The sequence below is a fragment of the Quercus lobata genome, chromosome 4 (genome assembly GCF_001633185.2).
Source record: "Quercus lobata isolate SW786 chromosome 4, ValleyOak3.0 Primary Assembly, whole genome shotgun sequence".
In the NCBI taxonomy this organism is placed as follows: domain Eukaryota; kingdom Viridiplantae; phylum Streptophyta; class Magnoliopsida; order Fagales; family Fagaceae; genus Quercus; species Quercus lobata.
In genome coordinates this window covers 5,264,134-5,279,978 of record NC_044907.1, presented here as the reverse complement: position 1 = coordinate 5,279,978, position 15,845 = coordinate 5,264,134, and the positions used below count along the sequence as shown (strand labels likewise).

Below are 15,845 nucleotides of genomic sequence, written 5' to 3'. Positions count from 1 at the left end.
GCCGGGTTAGTCTATTAGTGGAAGATGAGGAGGTAATGAGCTTGACAACATCAGATGAATCCACATTAACTATAAGATTGTATATATTAAGTTGTCTTGCCATGCGGAGCCCTTCTCTCAAAGCCCAAAGTTTAGCCATTAGGACCGTGGCAGTGCTTAAAGGTTTAGAGAAACCTTGGACCCAATTCCCATTCGAGTCACAGAGAAGACCACCAGCACCTGCATGGCCATTGATGATGGAAGCATCAGTATTTAGCTTATACCAGTCCGGTGGAGGTTTATCCCATTTGGCATTGAGCCGAGGCCTTGCACCGGGGACTTTGGACGAAGCTGTGAGGAAATGATACTTTAAAGCTTTTGCAACACACTCTTTTAGGAGATTCCAGGTTCTAATTCCCTCTCTATTTAATTCAAAAAAAAAAAAAAAAAACCATTTATTTGAAAAAACAAGCAAAGATAATCAGCACCCACTTCTGAAAATTTCATGTAAACAACTGTGGCTTCTCTCTCTCTAACATTTTCCTCGGCAACCCAAAATGCAAAAAAGTCTTTTTATTTGTAATTATGATCTTCTTTTGAAAGTAAAGTTTGTTTATGTATTTATTTGTGTTTGAATGAATGGGAAGTATTAGGATCTGGGAAAGTCAACAATTGGGCAACCTCACCATCGCATCTATGCTATCACTTTGGTACAAGTGGGCTTTCTGTTGCGGTTGCCACTGGTGTCACCCATCCTCTAGGTTTTTATTCTCGATCACTTCCTATGCATTTTTTGTATGTGTTACTTTAGAAAAAGTTATACTTGTGCATGTGTTTGTGGGTGTTATCAGTTATGTGTGGTTCAGTATTGTTTGTGTGAATGAAATTGTTTAGATTACAACTTAATGCATAGTTTTAAAGTTAAAGTCTATGCTCAGCTTATCAAATTTGAGGTTGTTAAATGCTCACCTTTGAACTCCAAGAAAGGATTCATGGGTTGTTGTTGAAATTCTGAAGGGGTCAAAGCTTTTTGAACTGTTTGGGAATTTGAGATTGCCATGCAAATGTATGTTGGATCGGGTGGGTATATTGGTGCTTTGGAAATTTGAAAATTTTGCTCAACTACCAGAGTTTAACTGCAAAGTAGATTTACACATGGGGGAAAGTTTTAATTCATTGCAATAAATTGTGCACTAGTTGCAAAGCACTACCATGGTCTCTGAGCTCTTCAAAGACCATAAAAGACTAAAATGTACCTTAGATTCAAGTTATTTAAAGAATTAATAGTTATTTTTTAAAGAGAAATTATTGATTTTTTGTTTTGAATTTGAATTTATGTTTTGGACGGAAGAAGATGGGAGGAGGGCAGAGGGAAGGTGGTTGGAATGTAGTAAAAATAGTGTACCCTGGCCACCAGTCTCCCTCTATCTAAACGTGATGTTGCAAGTGGACATATTCAAGAGAAGCTTTTATAGTTAACACAAAGTTTCTCACTTTGGTACAAGTGGGCTTTCTGTTGTGGTTGCCACTGGTGTCACCCATCCTCTAGGTTTTTATTCTTGATCACTTCCCCATCCTCTAGGTTTTTATTCTTGATCACTTCCTATGCATTTTTTGTATGTGTTACTTTAGAAAAAGTAACAAGTAAATTGTTGGTGACCTCAAGTCTTTGTTTCAATTTTTAAAGCTGTGATCAAGCGCACTTTCCATTTTCCCCACCAAAATTATAAAAAACGAAAAAGAAATTCTAAGTGGATTTGGATACGTCTTTGATTGCAAGCCATTGGTTAGGAATAACTTAACTAAATAATGCTAAACGTGGTTCTTGCATATTAAAAGGGACTTAACTAATAAAAATTCTCACAATTTTAAACAATTTTCAGTAGTTAAAAATACATTAATATAAGTAAAATAAAACCCAATTAAGATAAAGTTATTTATCTCCAAAATAAATTTTTCCCTAACACTTCCTCTAAAATTCTTAGATTTCACTTAAAACAATTTTACAAGTACAATTTACTCAATAATCAAATAATTTAAGAAAAACTTATAACAATATCCGGCCAGTAGAAAAACTACTAAAAAGAACTAATAATTTCTCATTATTAACTTAAAAAAATCCACATATTCATAATATATATTTCTTTTACTTTATGCCACCTGCCACCCTTAGTTTACTTTTGAGATAAGGACAAAACTAGATACATGAATATATCGTCTAAATCAAAGCACCTGGGCTTTTACGTATACGCAATTTTTTTTTTATTTCAACTTGTCAGACTTCAACTCCTTTTTTTTTTTTTTTTTTTTGGTAAATATCTGACTTCAACTCCATTAATTTGGTAGTATTCCTTTAATAAAGGGGTGTGCAGAAACTTGTCTCACTAAGTCTTTAAAAAATCTGGAAATTCCATCTCCATTCAACGCAACAAAAGGCATCAATAAAGATTAAAAGTTATTGAACATAGAAGAATATGTACTAACAACTTCTAGTTTGCCGAAAATAAATCTAAACTATCCTTCGTTTGTATCGTTAAAACTCTTGAATAATTAAATAGTTTTACTATGGTCAAAATATCTACATAAAAAAAATATTATAGTTCTAAATAAAGTTTAGATTTGACAAAAAAAAATTCTTAAACTCTTACCTCAAAGATGTAATTAATCTTTCTCTACTTCAATATTTTGGGTAATCTCCCTTCTCAAAATATTTCCCATTTACATTGACTTAATAAGCTTATAAATAGCTAAAGTTTCAACTTTTTTTTTAAAAAACTCCCTTATAATTATAAATTATAAATTGACCCCACAAGAGATTTACTTAAATACCCTTCCTTTTATTTATTATTTTTTTTTCGGGTATTACAGAACCGAACAGATACGATACCAGGTTCTGATTTTATTTTTATTTTAATAAAACGACGTCGTATACCTGTTATAAAAAAAAATAAAAAATAAAAAATAAAAAATAAAAAAACAAAAGCAAAAGCAAAACTGTGCGTTTTAGTCTAGGATTTCAGATTCTCAGGGTATAAATACATTCTGTGCTCTCAGAATCGTTGAACTCTCGCTCTCGCCTCTCGCCTCTAGCCGTTGCCTGAGCTCTCGCCGTCGCCTGACGCAGCGACGCCTCGCCTGAGCTCTGGCCGTCGCTCATCAGTCACAGAAAAACAACGGTAAGCCTCTTTGGGTTGGATAGGAATTTCATATTTGTCTTCGTGTTGGTCCTGTTGGATAGGTGTTTGTCTTCGTGTTTTCACTTTTCAGTTTTGTTTTCCTTTTCATTTGTTTTTTGTTTGGGAAAGCATGAATGTCTTCGTGTTTGATTAAGGTTGTGATTTTTAAATAAAACTTTAAATTGAATACTCCAAAATTGTGTACGGTCATAATGAATGGGCCTTATTAATTGTTATTATGCTGTTGTGAGCTCTTTGCCAAATGGGTGGGCCTGCCTAACCCATATATATAAGTATAACATTAATAAAACAAAATGGTATTCCTTCATGCTTTTCAGATTAGAATAGATTTATTGTTTACTATCTATGCTTGGCCAAAATGGCCCATTAGCATTAATTTTTGAAATATTTAGCAACAGAGCACTGTTTCGGAAATAATTAGGGAAATACCACTTTTTCGGGTCCTATAGCGGCGTTTTCCTGCCAAATTTTTTTATAAGTCCCATAACAGGATCAAGGGGCTTATAGTGGCGTTTTTAAGCCCTATAGTGACGTTTTTGGGCCCTATAGCGGCGTTTTCCTGCAAATTTTTTTATAAGTTCCCATAACAGGTTCAAAGGGCCCTATAGTGGCGTTTTTTAAGTCCTATAGTGACGTTTTCGGGCCCTATAGCGGCGTTTTCGAAAAAAGTGGTATTTTCCTAATTATTTCCGAAACAGTGCACTGTTGCTAAATATTTCAAAAATTAATGTTAATGGGCCATTTTGGCCATCTATGCTTTGCTTCCACTATTTGGGCCTCTTTTTTGTAACTGGATCCGGCCCATTTTTGCACAGGTTTTTGATCATTGTGTTTGGGTGAACAGATTTTTTTTTTTTATATAAAAAAAAAAAAAACAAAAACAGATTGTTAATGTTTCAAACCGACCAAAACAGATTAAACCTAGCCCCGATCAAACCGCTATAGGTCAGAAAATCGATCCTAAGGGCACGTTTGGTAGACTGTAATGATAATTACATAGGAATAGGAATAACTATTACAAGGAATGGAAGATGCTGCAATGTAATAATTATTCCTATTCAATTGTTTGGTAACCCTATAGTAATAGAACCCTGAATATGTATTCCACATGTTTGGTACAACATCTTAAAACGATGTAATGAAAGCTTTTTAAATCAAACTGCCTAAAATGCCCTTATTATAATAAATACATTTTTTATAAGGATTACTTTAATAATCCCAATCTAGAATGGAGACCTCTAATGAATTTTTTATTTTTTTATTTTTGGTTTAATAATCCCAATCCTTTTTTTTTTTTTTTTTTGGGATTACTTTCACTTCATTCCATTAAAATTAAGTTGTCTATTTTTTTTTATTCTCAACGTTGTCTCACACCTGTAAAATTTGCCCAACAAACAGTATCACTATTTCATTATTCTTTCAACTGTAAATACTACCAACAACTAAATATCTCAGTTTGAAATCCCATTCATTCATTTTTATTGATGTACGTTCTTTGTTTCTGTTAGAAGTTTAGGAAAAAAAGACTAAATCTTAGACCCTGCCCCAGTAATAAAGGTATCATTTTTCCCTAATATATATATATATATATATATATATATATTTTTTTTTGGTTAACAGGAACTAGAAGTATCCTGGGACAAAAGCATAACTAGAAGTATGCTTGAGCAAATTCACCAACCTTTTTATTTCTTTTAGCTAGAGCATCAGCGCCAAAATACATATATATATATATATCTTGAGGATAGCTATGGCTGGCCGTGATATATATATATATATATATATATATATATTATATTGATTCTCTTTACGTTTTCTGGCTGACCGTGATATATATATATATATATATATTATATTATATTGATTCACTTTAGACTTGCTGGCTGATCACGGTAAGTGTTTCTAATCTTTGCTTCACAGAACCTCACAGCTATACAAATATCAATTATGGCAAATTTGATATAATGTCAAAAAAAAAAAAATTTGATATGGATAGCAGAAACAGAGAGCAGTACCTGTAGAAATTGCAGATCTATGGGCAGAAAAAAAATCCTGACAAGAGAGAGCAGCAAGTGAGGGTGAGTAAAAGGAAATACCCATACAAATAGATGAGAAAAGAAGAGAGAGAGGGTGCAATACCTGTGGAAATCGCAGACCTGAGGGAAGAAGGAAAAAAAAATTTCCTTGAGAAGAGGGAGCAGCAACTGAGGGTGAAAGGAAGACAATACCCATATAAATAGATCTCTAGCAGCGGGAAAATAAAATTTTAGAGAGGAGGGAGATGGAAAATTTAGGAAGGAGATGAAATTTTGGAGAAGATGCAGGTAGTGAGGGATTTTGGAAATTTTGTTAACAGAGCAAGGAGAAGTTTTGGAGAAAATACAGGTAGTGAGGGATTTTGGGATTTTTGTTCAGAGCAAGAAGAAAGAAATTTTTGGAGAAGGCGGATAGAGGGGGATTTTGGGAATTTTGGAAATTATGCTTAAGCAGAGCGTATTACGTTTAGTAAGGGAATAGGGATTCAGCACTTTTAATAAGGAATGTCTATTCCTCATTTTAAGGAATAGAGATTCATATGGAATAATTATTACAGGTAATAAAAACATAACCAAACAACTGTAAAGCTAAATCATAGGAATAGTTATACATTACAATTTCTATTACACTCTACCAAACGTACCCTAATTGGTATGCATCGGTTTCAATTATTACAAAACCGATCTCTGTCGGTTCGGTAATAAATTTGAAAAAAAACCAAGCCGGCCGAACCGTGCACACCCCTAATTTTGGTGGTGTTTTAGTATCGTGCTTGAGAATTTTGAGTGCTGCTTCAATCTAAGATTAAAAAGTTTGATATTTTGGTTCTGGGTTTTACATTTTATGGATAAAAATTTAGTGGTGGTTTATTATTGTGCTTAGAAATGTTGAGTGCTGCTTCAATATAAGACCAACAGTTTGACTCTTATTAAAGTTTTGGTTTTGGGGCTGATCTGTTTCTGGGTTTTGCTTTTAATTATTTATATAATTCAAATAAATAATAATTAAATTATTTATGACGTCACCGGTTCGACCATAAAACCGGTAATTAGCTCATTTTTTGGTTCTTTCACAGTACCAATTTTCAAAACCATGTTTGCTCTTCTCTCTCTGAACCTTAGGGTTTCAATTCAACACAGCCATGCCTCGCTACTTCTGCGATTACTGTGACACCTACTTGACTCACGATTCTGTAAGTCTCTCTCTCTCTTAAATTGTTTGGTGTATTTGGATTATATGTATGTCTATTTAAGGATTTATGTCAATATTGAACCAAATCATGCAAATGCGATGACTCCTCTTATGTTTGGTATTGTTTGTTAATAAAAGTGTGGTTTTTCTTGTACACGATGTCTTTTACTAGGAGCTGATGGGTTTATCTTTGTGAATTTGATCGAGGTCTTAGATTGAAGTTGAACTGTTATTCTTATTATTATTTACGTGGGAGCTTAATTTGGTGAGTCTTGTGTTGTGGGGGATATTCTGGGTTCTTATGATTTTCAAAATGCTAAAAATGCACTTTACTCACTCTTTAAGTTTGTGGTAACTTTTAAGTCGGTGTCTCAAAGCTTGCAATTTTCACCCTCGAATATTATAATGATGTCAATGTGCTCCTACTGTTATGGTCCCTCACATTTTCGCCATTAACCTTCCTGAAAATGATGTCGTTTTTTGTGTGGGTTAATTGCAACATTCTAATGGATGTTGATAGAAAGGGCACATTGACATTATTGTAATACTCCAGAGTGTAAATTAAAAGTTTTCATAGTCAAGGGGCTGATTTAGAAACAACCTCAAACTTAAGATGTTGTAAATAGTATTTTAGTATTTTTAAATATCAAGGATACAATATTGCTTAGAGTCTGACTTTGGACCTTGGTGTGATGGCAAGTGTCCTCCATTCAAACAATACATTGAGGGTTCAAGTCCGGGAATTAGTTCCTTAAAAGTTGTTGGTATGACTGCTTACTAACCACCTCTCTTAGTTCAAGATCCCATAGAAAGAGGAGCTTGTGCAATGGGTACAAAATTTTTAAAGAGTAGAAGAACACTTCACTGTTGTTCATTGCCTTGTTTATTTTTATGTTTTTAGTATTTCTCTTATGTATTCTCTGTGTCCTTGGATTTGTGTGTTTGTTTAATAAAATTTTATGTTATTCATACAAAGTGTTAACTATGAAAATCTGCATGTTTTATCGGTATCTATGTCCTTTGAAGTTTGAAATTGTTAATGTGCCTTCTCCTGTATATCATAGTTACAGCTCCTAGAAATTGACATAATGAATGTTTTTATATTGTTGATGATATTGTCTTTCTATCTCAGCCATCTGTGAGAAAGCAGCACAATGCAGGTTACAAACATAAGGTACTTCAAATCTCTCTCTCTCTCTCTTAATTATATTTATATGCTAATTATTTTAATAAATATAGGCAAATGTTAGGGCATACTATCAGCAATTTAAGGAGGCACAAACCCAAAACTTCATCGAACAAAGGATTAAGGAACATCTTGGGCAAACTGCAGCATTCCAGCAGGTTGGTGCTGCTTACAATCAACATCTAATGGTTCAGAGGCCCCACCTTCCTGTTCTACCTACACCTGTAATGCCGATGCCTGGTAGCACACAGTTACCTGGAAGTTCACCATTAATCCCAGGGATTAGGCCTCCTGTTTTGCCAAGACCCCTTGGTGCTCCAGGTAAAATGAAACACATTTTGCATTTATCCTTGTGTTAGCACATTTTGCATGTAGATTTTCATATTTTGAATTGTTTGGCTTCATCTGTGACTGCTATCTTTCTTTGACTTGGTGCATTGCTTTTGCCACTACTAGTTGATATTATTGTGCACATCTGTTTTCTTTCTTTTGTTATTTGCGTGAACTAGTGAGGAAATCACTAAATTGGGATGCTATTGCTCCCTCCCATGAGCAAACCGTTTTAAACTAGTTAGGACTGGGTGCCACTATCCCAGCCCTGATCTAGCCAGGATCTATTGGTCATGTCCCCTTCCCAACTTTTTGCTGCTGTATGCTATCCATCTTTAATTAGGTTCCCAATATTTAGCAATCAAATGGTGGATAGACAAGAACATTGGCAGATTATTATGATTTGTCTGCATGTTTACTACATTAAAAGATTATCACTATGTTTCATCAATCAAATGGTTCTACCCTAAACTCCTTTGTCAGACACATGGAATATAAATTTGATGCTCTTCCAGGTTTATATTTAATGTGTGATCTTTGTACACAATGTTTGATCCATGTGCAAGACATGCAATGCAAACTTTTCTCTGTCTATAAGCATGTAGCAACGTGTTATGTTAAATAATTCTCTTGGGTCTGGCAGGTTATATGTCTTCTCCGGTGATGGCACCTATGATAGCTCCACCTGGTGCTCCTTCCTTACCTGCTCAATTAAATCCTATTCCAAGGCCTCCTGATAGTGTAGCCACAACAGTTCCTGGGAGCACAGCAGCACCCACCTCTTCCAACGGTGCACCACCTATGGTCAGACCACCATTGTATCAAGCCAATCCAGTGGCATCAACAGGTGGAGGCTATGATAGTCTCAATGCCAATACTCAAGCTACTGAGGCTAATCATTAGCCTTGATCTTCTGGTTGGTTTATTTCCATATCTAATATCTTAAGAAACTGAAATATATATTGTTTCTAACTTACAATAGGTGGGACTCTAAGGCAGTTTTAAATGAAATTCCCCACATTGTTATTTTCTTTTATCAACTCTTGTGACTATTGAAAACTAATATAGATTCTATTGTATATCCTTAATATAATTGAAGAAAATTACATAAATCCTCCACGTCTTTAATTTGTTTTTTTTTTTTGATAAGTACATCTGTTTGATGCTCCAAGTATCATACCCTGTATTTATGATGGTGACATTAGTGATAATGCTCTTGTCACAGGCAAATGAAGCAAGCCAAGAAATTATTGTGGTTCAACTCCTATGTTGGGATTTCCATCATTTGGTCCATTGATTTTCAGTTCTCACTGTGTAATGTGCATTAAGAGCTTGTCATCTGATGCTGAACATAAAGAATAGTTGTGCATTCTCATTTTTGTAAGAATCATGTCATAGATGCATATCTAGTTGATGCGACTGGAAAAGAACCGTTTACAGAGAGTTATTATCTACTTTGACATGCTCTTATGCTATAGCAGCAATTATTGCTTGAAATATGTTTTCAGAAACCAATTCGCAAGCAAGTGCTGGTTGCAAGGAAAAGACATAATTTTTGGCCAATCCATATTGTAATTTTAGCTTGGAACCAATGCTATTTTGTTGCCTGTGATGTCACTAAAGAGTCTGACATATCCAACGCTGTTGATTTTACCATCTCTAAGTACAACCAACTTGATATCATGTACAACAATGCAGGGGTGCCCTGCAAAACTCCCCCAAGCATTGTGGAATAATTTAGATTGCAAAGTATACATTCGAATAGTTTATGGTGCAAAGCATAATATGGTGTATAATTTAGGATGGTAAATTGTAATTTTTCCAAAAAAAGAAAAGAAAAGGAAGTGGTAGATTGTCGTAATACACTAAAAATTGGTACATTTTGGCCGTCTTTCCATCTTGCTTCTCTCCATCTACATAACATAAAAAAGTTTCATCTTGCCTTTACAATTGAAAAACACTTTAAAAGTAAAAACACTTTAAAGTTTCTCTTAAAGAGGCTATTTGGTTTTCTCAAAAAAAATAAAAGAGAGGCTATTTGGTTTGAGAAAAAAAAAAAAGGTGTTTTATGAATTAATTTTCAGTTTCTATGAGACTCACAACAAAAATAAAAAAAAAATAAAAAAAAAGTTTGATTTGCAAATTTGTATTCAATTTTCATTTTCAATATCCTAAAAAGTAGACTGCCATTTATCCTCAAAAATATCCTAAAAAGTAGACTTGAATGCTAAAATTGAATACATGTTTAGGGTGTTTTTAGAGTCAGTGAAAATGAATACAATGACATTTTCGTTATATTGTTGAAAACGGCTAGGATCCACCAGAGAAGAGTTTAGGTGAAAAAAGTTCTTTTTCCTAAAATAAAGAACAAGCGCCAAATTTGAGAATGGTGTATTTTGTACTCAAATTTTGTATTCAAAACAAGTTTAGAACCAAATACGCTTTAAATTCTTTTGTACACTTTTCCAACTTTAAATTGAAATAATGAACATAAGAATCTTGTAATTTTTCCCATAATTTTTTTCTTTTTTATGAATTTGATTATTAAAACAGTCTAGTTTATCAAATACATCAAATACTAATCCTCTATTCTGGCCGAAATTACAAAGAGTTCTAACATATTTTATCTTAACATTTTTAGAAGAATTAGAGTTCAAATTCATAATCTCCCGTCAATTTCAAAACGGGCTCATTGTGGCCCAAATATCTATGTCCCATATCTTTTGGGCCTAAAATAAGATAAAGTGGGCCACACACCAATCCACAAGCGTACACTTTTACCGCAGTGAATCAAATCCGTGTTTTGTCACAAATCTTCCGCGGCAAGCTTTTTTTCATACAAAACAATATCCCGCCATTCCCAAAAACACTTCCGAATCAGTTTTCTCGGAAAACACCTCCCACTCTTAATCCCCGCATCCAAACACACCCCCAAAACCCTAGCCACCAACCGAGAGAGAGAGAGCTTGGAAAATTGAAAGTTTTACTTTCAATGAGGTATTTCTCTCACTCATTTTCCTTTTTTTTTTTTTTTTTTTTTTAACCTTTTGTTTTGGTTCTCGGTAAAATGAGACGGAAAATGAGAACCAAGAAAACCTAATATTCATTTATTTTGGTTTGAATTGTACTGGTTGATGTTATTATTTTCGGGTCAATTCTGATTCGTATTGATTTTTCAAATTTACTTTGCCATAACATCATTTTATCACAATGATGAATGAAAGTTTGTGTGATCTTGTTACGTTTATTCTACAATGCCTTTGTTTTTAGTCTCTCAGCTTATTTTAGTTATCTTGTTTGGTTCAGTACACCAGAAATTTGAAAAAAATTAACAAGAAAATTATTTTCAAAAAAGTAGTTATATGGTTCTGTTTGGTTAGGCGATTTGAGAGTTTAAAAGTGCGTTTTTAAAACCCAAAATTCCATTTCGCACACCGTTTTTGCAACAGTTTATACAAACGCACCCTATAAGTTGTCAATGTGGTTTTACATTTTTTTTTTTTTTGGTGGGCTTTGTTAATTGCTTATGTGAAATATATTTTGAGCTTTGGCTGAGCTCGGTTCGTGTAGTTTACTTGTTGGGAAGTGGGTTTAACTTGGTCTACGTGGAGGGGTTAATTCGGAAGAGTAGATTTGGTTTCTATGTCTATTCAACTATTTGATTGAAAATCAATTTCTAATCGAGGGCACAAAGACGCACACTTAAATGGGTTCAAAAGTATTTGATTCTTTTCCATGTTATGCGTCATAGCTAGGTGAATACATGTGGCCGATCCCAATTAGTCTGGTTGTGCATTTGAAACCAAATCTGAAGTTTTTGGACTAAAGCTTTGTTGTTGTTGTTGTATAGTTTATAGCTAGGTAGATTTTTGAAGCATTGGTAAAAATAATAATGTAAAAGGAAGGCTGTACTGAGGTGATCTTATATGTTTATTAGCATTTTACTTGTCATTCTAAGAGCTAAGAATCAATGCAAGTTTTTGCTTTGTGGGGATATAGTAAATGGTGCATTATGGATAGAGGAGAATCATCGACCTAAATGATCAATGATGAAAATTGAGCTAATGAGATTGATTTGGTAGTCTTGGTCTGGCTTTAGCTTATATATCTATTGAACTATATGATTGAAGTCCATTTCTAATTGAGGGCATGGGGATAAAGTTTCAAATAGGTTCACAAGTATCTGATAAGAAATAATTATATAACAAGAATTTTTTTTCTTCTCATGTATGCTTCATAGCTAGGTAGAATTTTGAAGTGTTGGGAAAAGCGGAAAACTTTTGTTTTTGTTTTTGTTTTTTGCTGTACTGGAAATCTGATAGCCTCTCAGTGAAACTCTCTCTTAGAGAATCAGTTGTTTGTGGTAATACCTGGCATATTAATAACTTGTTATATTTGAAACTACCTATTGCTTATTGTTTTGTTGAAGTCCAATACTGATGATATGGTAAATCTCGCTTGGGTACTGTTCTGTGTTTTCCAGAGATGGCGGGGCACCTTCCAAACTCTCCTAAACTAGCAAATCCTGTTGACAGTGGTGATGAAAAGTACATCTCTGGCCTTAGTACCATTCTGGTTACTACTGTTCAAGAAGCAAAAGACAGGATTTCTCAGATAGAATATATATTCTGCAGCCAGCTCTACCCTAATTTCAAATCAAAGTCTAAAAGCCTGCAGAAAGTTTATTTTGAGGCCAGGAAAGCTGCAGATGATGTGTGGAAAGAGAAGGAAAATGATCTCTTAATCCAAATAGAAAGACTTCAACTTGAAAAGAAACAAGCCCTAGAAGAGAACCAGTCTCTCAAGCTAGAGATGGAAAAACCATCAAAGGAGCAGGAAGAGAAGACAAACAAGTTACTTGCCAATATTAAATGTCAAAAACTTGAGATTGATCAACTAGGATTGAAGCTGAAGAATAAGTCTAAGGAAGTTGATGAGGGAATGGAATTACATAATAGATTAATCCAATTGGTTCAAGAAAAAACCTCTGATAATTTAAACATGGGAAAACAACTTAAAGAGTATGAAGAAAAGACAAATGAGCTTCTTGCCAAAGTGAATGACCTTGAGAAAAAAGTTGATGAGCTCCAAGATGAGCTTAGAATAAAGCAAGAAAAAGTGGTAGAGGGAAAGGAGTTGACAAAAAATTTGGTTGAAAAGATTGAAAGGCTTACCTCTGAAATTTCAGATGATCAACAGCTATTGAGAGAGAATAAAAAAGAGAAGAAATTACTTATGGGCAAATTGGAACATTTGGAAGACAATGCTGGTAGATTCCAAAAGGAGCTTCAGAAAATGACTTGTGAGGTTGATGAGGGAAGAAATTTACAAAACGAATTACTTCAACAGATTGATTCAACTAATACTGAAATATCAAAGAACAAACAGCAGTTGGAGGAGTGTGAGAAAGAGAAGAAGCTGCTTGTTGACAAAATAATTGTTTTAGAAGGGAAAATTAATGAGTTACAGGTAAATCATGGAGGGAGGAGCAGTGAGGTGGCAGAAGGAAACGATTCATATGAAAAATTACTTCAACAGATTGACACAAAAGCATCTGAGTTACAAGCTGAGAAGAAGAAAATAAGGCATGTTGCTGATGTTTACAAAAAGCTGAAATCTCAATACGACTACCTCATGTCAAAGTGTGGTCTTACTATCGATAATATGCTCCCCCAAAGTGATTCTCTAAGGCATAATCAGAATATATTGACTTCACCTGGTAAGCTTACTGCTTTTATTATGCATTTTCTCTTTATGTAATTCTAAACCACTAGCTGCATATGTATGAATCAAAAAAAGTTTCATGATGATCTGCTGGTAGTTAAGTCTTTAGTTTAGAAGTGGGTTATTTACTAGGTTGTCACTTCGCATGAGGTCCAAACTTGTTTGAATTCACTGATTTTTTGAATTTCATATTATGGTTGATTCAACTTAGAATAACAATGGGGTAGATATCATTACATATTGCATCCTCTGTTATTCTTTCTAAAGAATTATCTTTTGCCTGGTATTTTAGATCTTGGAAAGAAAATTGCAGTCACTCCTCTGACTCCCAGTGACAAAAATAAAGTGAAGAATGACATCTGTTTCAGTGGAAGCTCAGAGGATGAGAAAAGCACTAAATTAATTCAAACTTCAAGTTCTGACTCTCCTCCTTCAGGTTTCCCTATTACGACAAAATGTCCCTCCAATGTAAAATCAGCCCCGGTAGCTGGTACAAAGCGGCCTGCATCTTCTTGGAGAGAAACAAGGTCCCGTCAGTGCCAAGGTGGGCCTGATCCTCATGATGATTTTCTTGATACTCCTCTCGAGAACATCAGAGGAAACTTGAACAAGACCTTGAAAGAACAAGAAAATGATCCTCCAGTACCTATTCAGAAAGACATGAATTTCGACGGTTCAGATGATGAAACGCAGGATATGAATGTTGATCGCAGAGTACAAAAGCAGCAGATGCCAGTTACAGTGGCTGGCAAGAAAGATTTCAAGAAAGAAAGCTGATCGGGAAACCTTGAAAGGAATTGAATGCAAGCAGTGTAAGAAGTTCTATGATGCGGTTCTACCCAATGATGGGGGCAGGGACACCAATGGTAATCAGCAGAATTTACGCTGTGAACATCATGATGGTGTTCCTTCTTTGACCCCTGAAGGATTTTGGAACATTGGATTTGAATCTGAAATGTCATAGTATTATTGAGCTCAAAATTCTTATCTTTGTTTGAGCTGTTCATTTGATTTCTACTTCCAGTTTTGCAACTTTGTGGTCCTAAGTAAATTAAAAGAGCAAATAGTTCCAAGAAAGCTAAAATAATCCTTCAGTTACATGATATATCCCCCCAGGTTTTACTTTACCCCGTGTGCGAACCCTAAAATTATATATATATATATATAAATAATATTTATGATTTTAAATTTTATTGTATATCCACCCATGTACCCAATTTCCTTCTCTATTCTTTTATAATAAATTTACTTATCAGGAATGGAAATCTATTATATATCTAGTATTCAAGAGCAAATATCTGTAGACTTTGCTTGATTCTGTTGTCTGGTAGTGACACTTGTCTATACAATATTTGAGGTTTAAAATTTTAGAATGTTGAACAATGTCCAAGGAAAAAATTGGTAGTATTTTGTGGGGTTCCTTTTGTGGTCAAAACCTTTTGATTAAAAAAAATTCCACTGCAATATCGATACTGAGTCACTCATAGCATTACTATACCTGCCCTTTTCATTGCGGGTTGGTTATTCATCACTCCTTGTAATTAATCATCAGGTAAATATTGAAAATGTTGTGGATTCCAAGTTATTCTATCTGTTCTTAGCCTTGTTAGAATCATTTATGTGATTGATTAAATGGACACCAGATATTAAAACTCAAAATAGTTGCAAGTTTTCCCTGCTGTTGATTGCATATCATCGATAGCTATCTATATTTCTCATTTTCATAATTGTACTTCATATTGTGTTATCTTTGATTGTTCATATCAATCACTAGTCAAAGTACCATTCTCCTATATACTTCTATATCTCCTTTTGATTTATATATGAAATTGATTCTTGAAGTTTGTGCCAAAACTTACCATGCTAGATATCGTAGTTTTCTGTGTATTTCCTCTTCTGCTATCCTTTTAGGCAATCATAGCATGTCTTATTTAGAAGAAATTATAAGGTTCTTATGGTGGATAAGTTATGTGGTTCACTATTTAAATAAAAGACTCCCACTTGTTTAAAATTGTGGAGTTTTAAATAAAAACTAAATACTAACTCAGCAATTTTAAATAAGTGGAAGTCTTTTATTGGAATAGTGGACAAATGACGTGGTCCACCATGAGGACCGTATAATTTCTCCTTATTTAGAGAATCTGAACTCTTGGTATTTATGCCCTTATGGTCTAGGATTCTCCAATCTCATTATTCCACAA

The 15,845-nt window shown here is 34.1% G+C and overlaps 1 protein-coding gene and 1 pseudogene across 4 annotated transcripts; both read left to right on the top strand.

Moving 5' to 3' along the window:
• The first annotated feature begins 3,050 nt into the window (after positions 1-3,050).
• Positions 3,051-9,483, top strand: LOC115986695 (U1 small nuclear ribonucleoprotein C-like). Of its 3 annotated transcripts, none has more exons than XM_031109942.1 (6): positions 3,051-3,155; positions 6,335-6,405; positions 7,537-7,578; positions 7,644-7,911; positions 8,564-8,836; positions 9,146-9,483. In XM_031109942.1, the coding sequence occupies exons 2-5, from the start codon at positions 6,355-6,357 to the stop codon at positions 8,821-8,823; spliced, it is 621 nt and encodes a 206-aa protein (XP_030965802.1). In that variant the 5' UTR covers positions 3,051-3,155; positions 6,335-6,354; the 3' UTR covers positions 8,824-8,836; positions 9,146-9,483. The 3 variants fall into 3 exon arrangements, with proteins under 3 accessions (XP_030965802.1, XP_030965801.1, XP_030965803.1); XM_031109941.1 differs by having other exon boundaries at positions 6,289-6,405; XM_031109943.1 differs by lacking the exon at positions 3,051-3,155 and having other exon boundaries at positions 6,356-6,405; positions 7,655-7,911.
• Positions 9,484-10,753: 1,270 nt separating this feature from the next.
• LOC115986694 lies at positions 10,754-14,747 on the top strand (annotated as a pseudogene). Its single transcript, XR_004090823.1, has 3 exons — positions 10,754-10,917; positions 12,404-13,639; positions 13,937-14,747. The product of XR_004090823.1 is annotated as a protein gamma response 1-like (transcript).
• Positions 14,748-15,845: the final 1,098 nt, after the last annotated feature.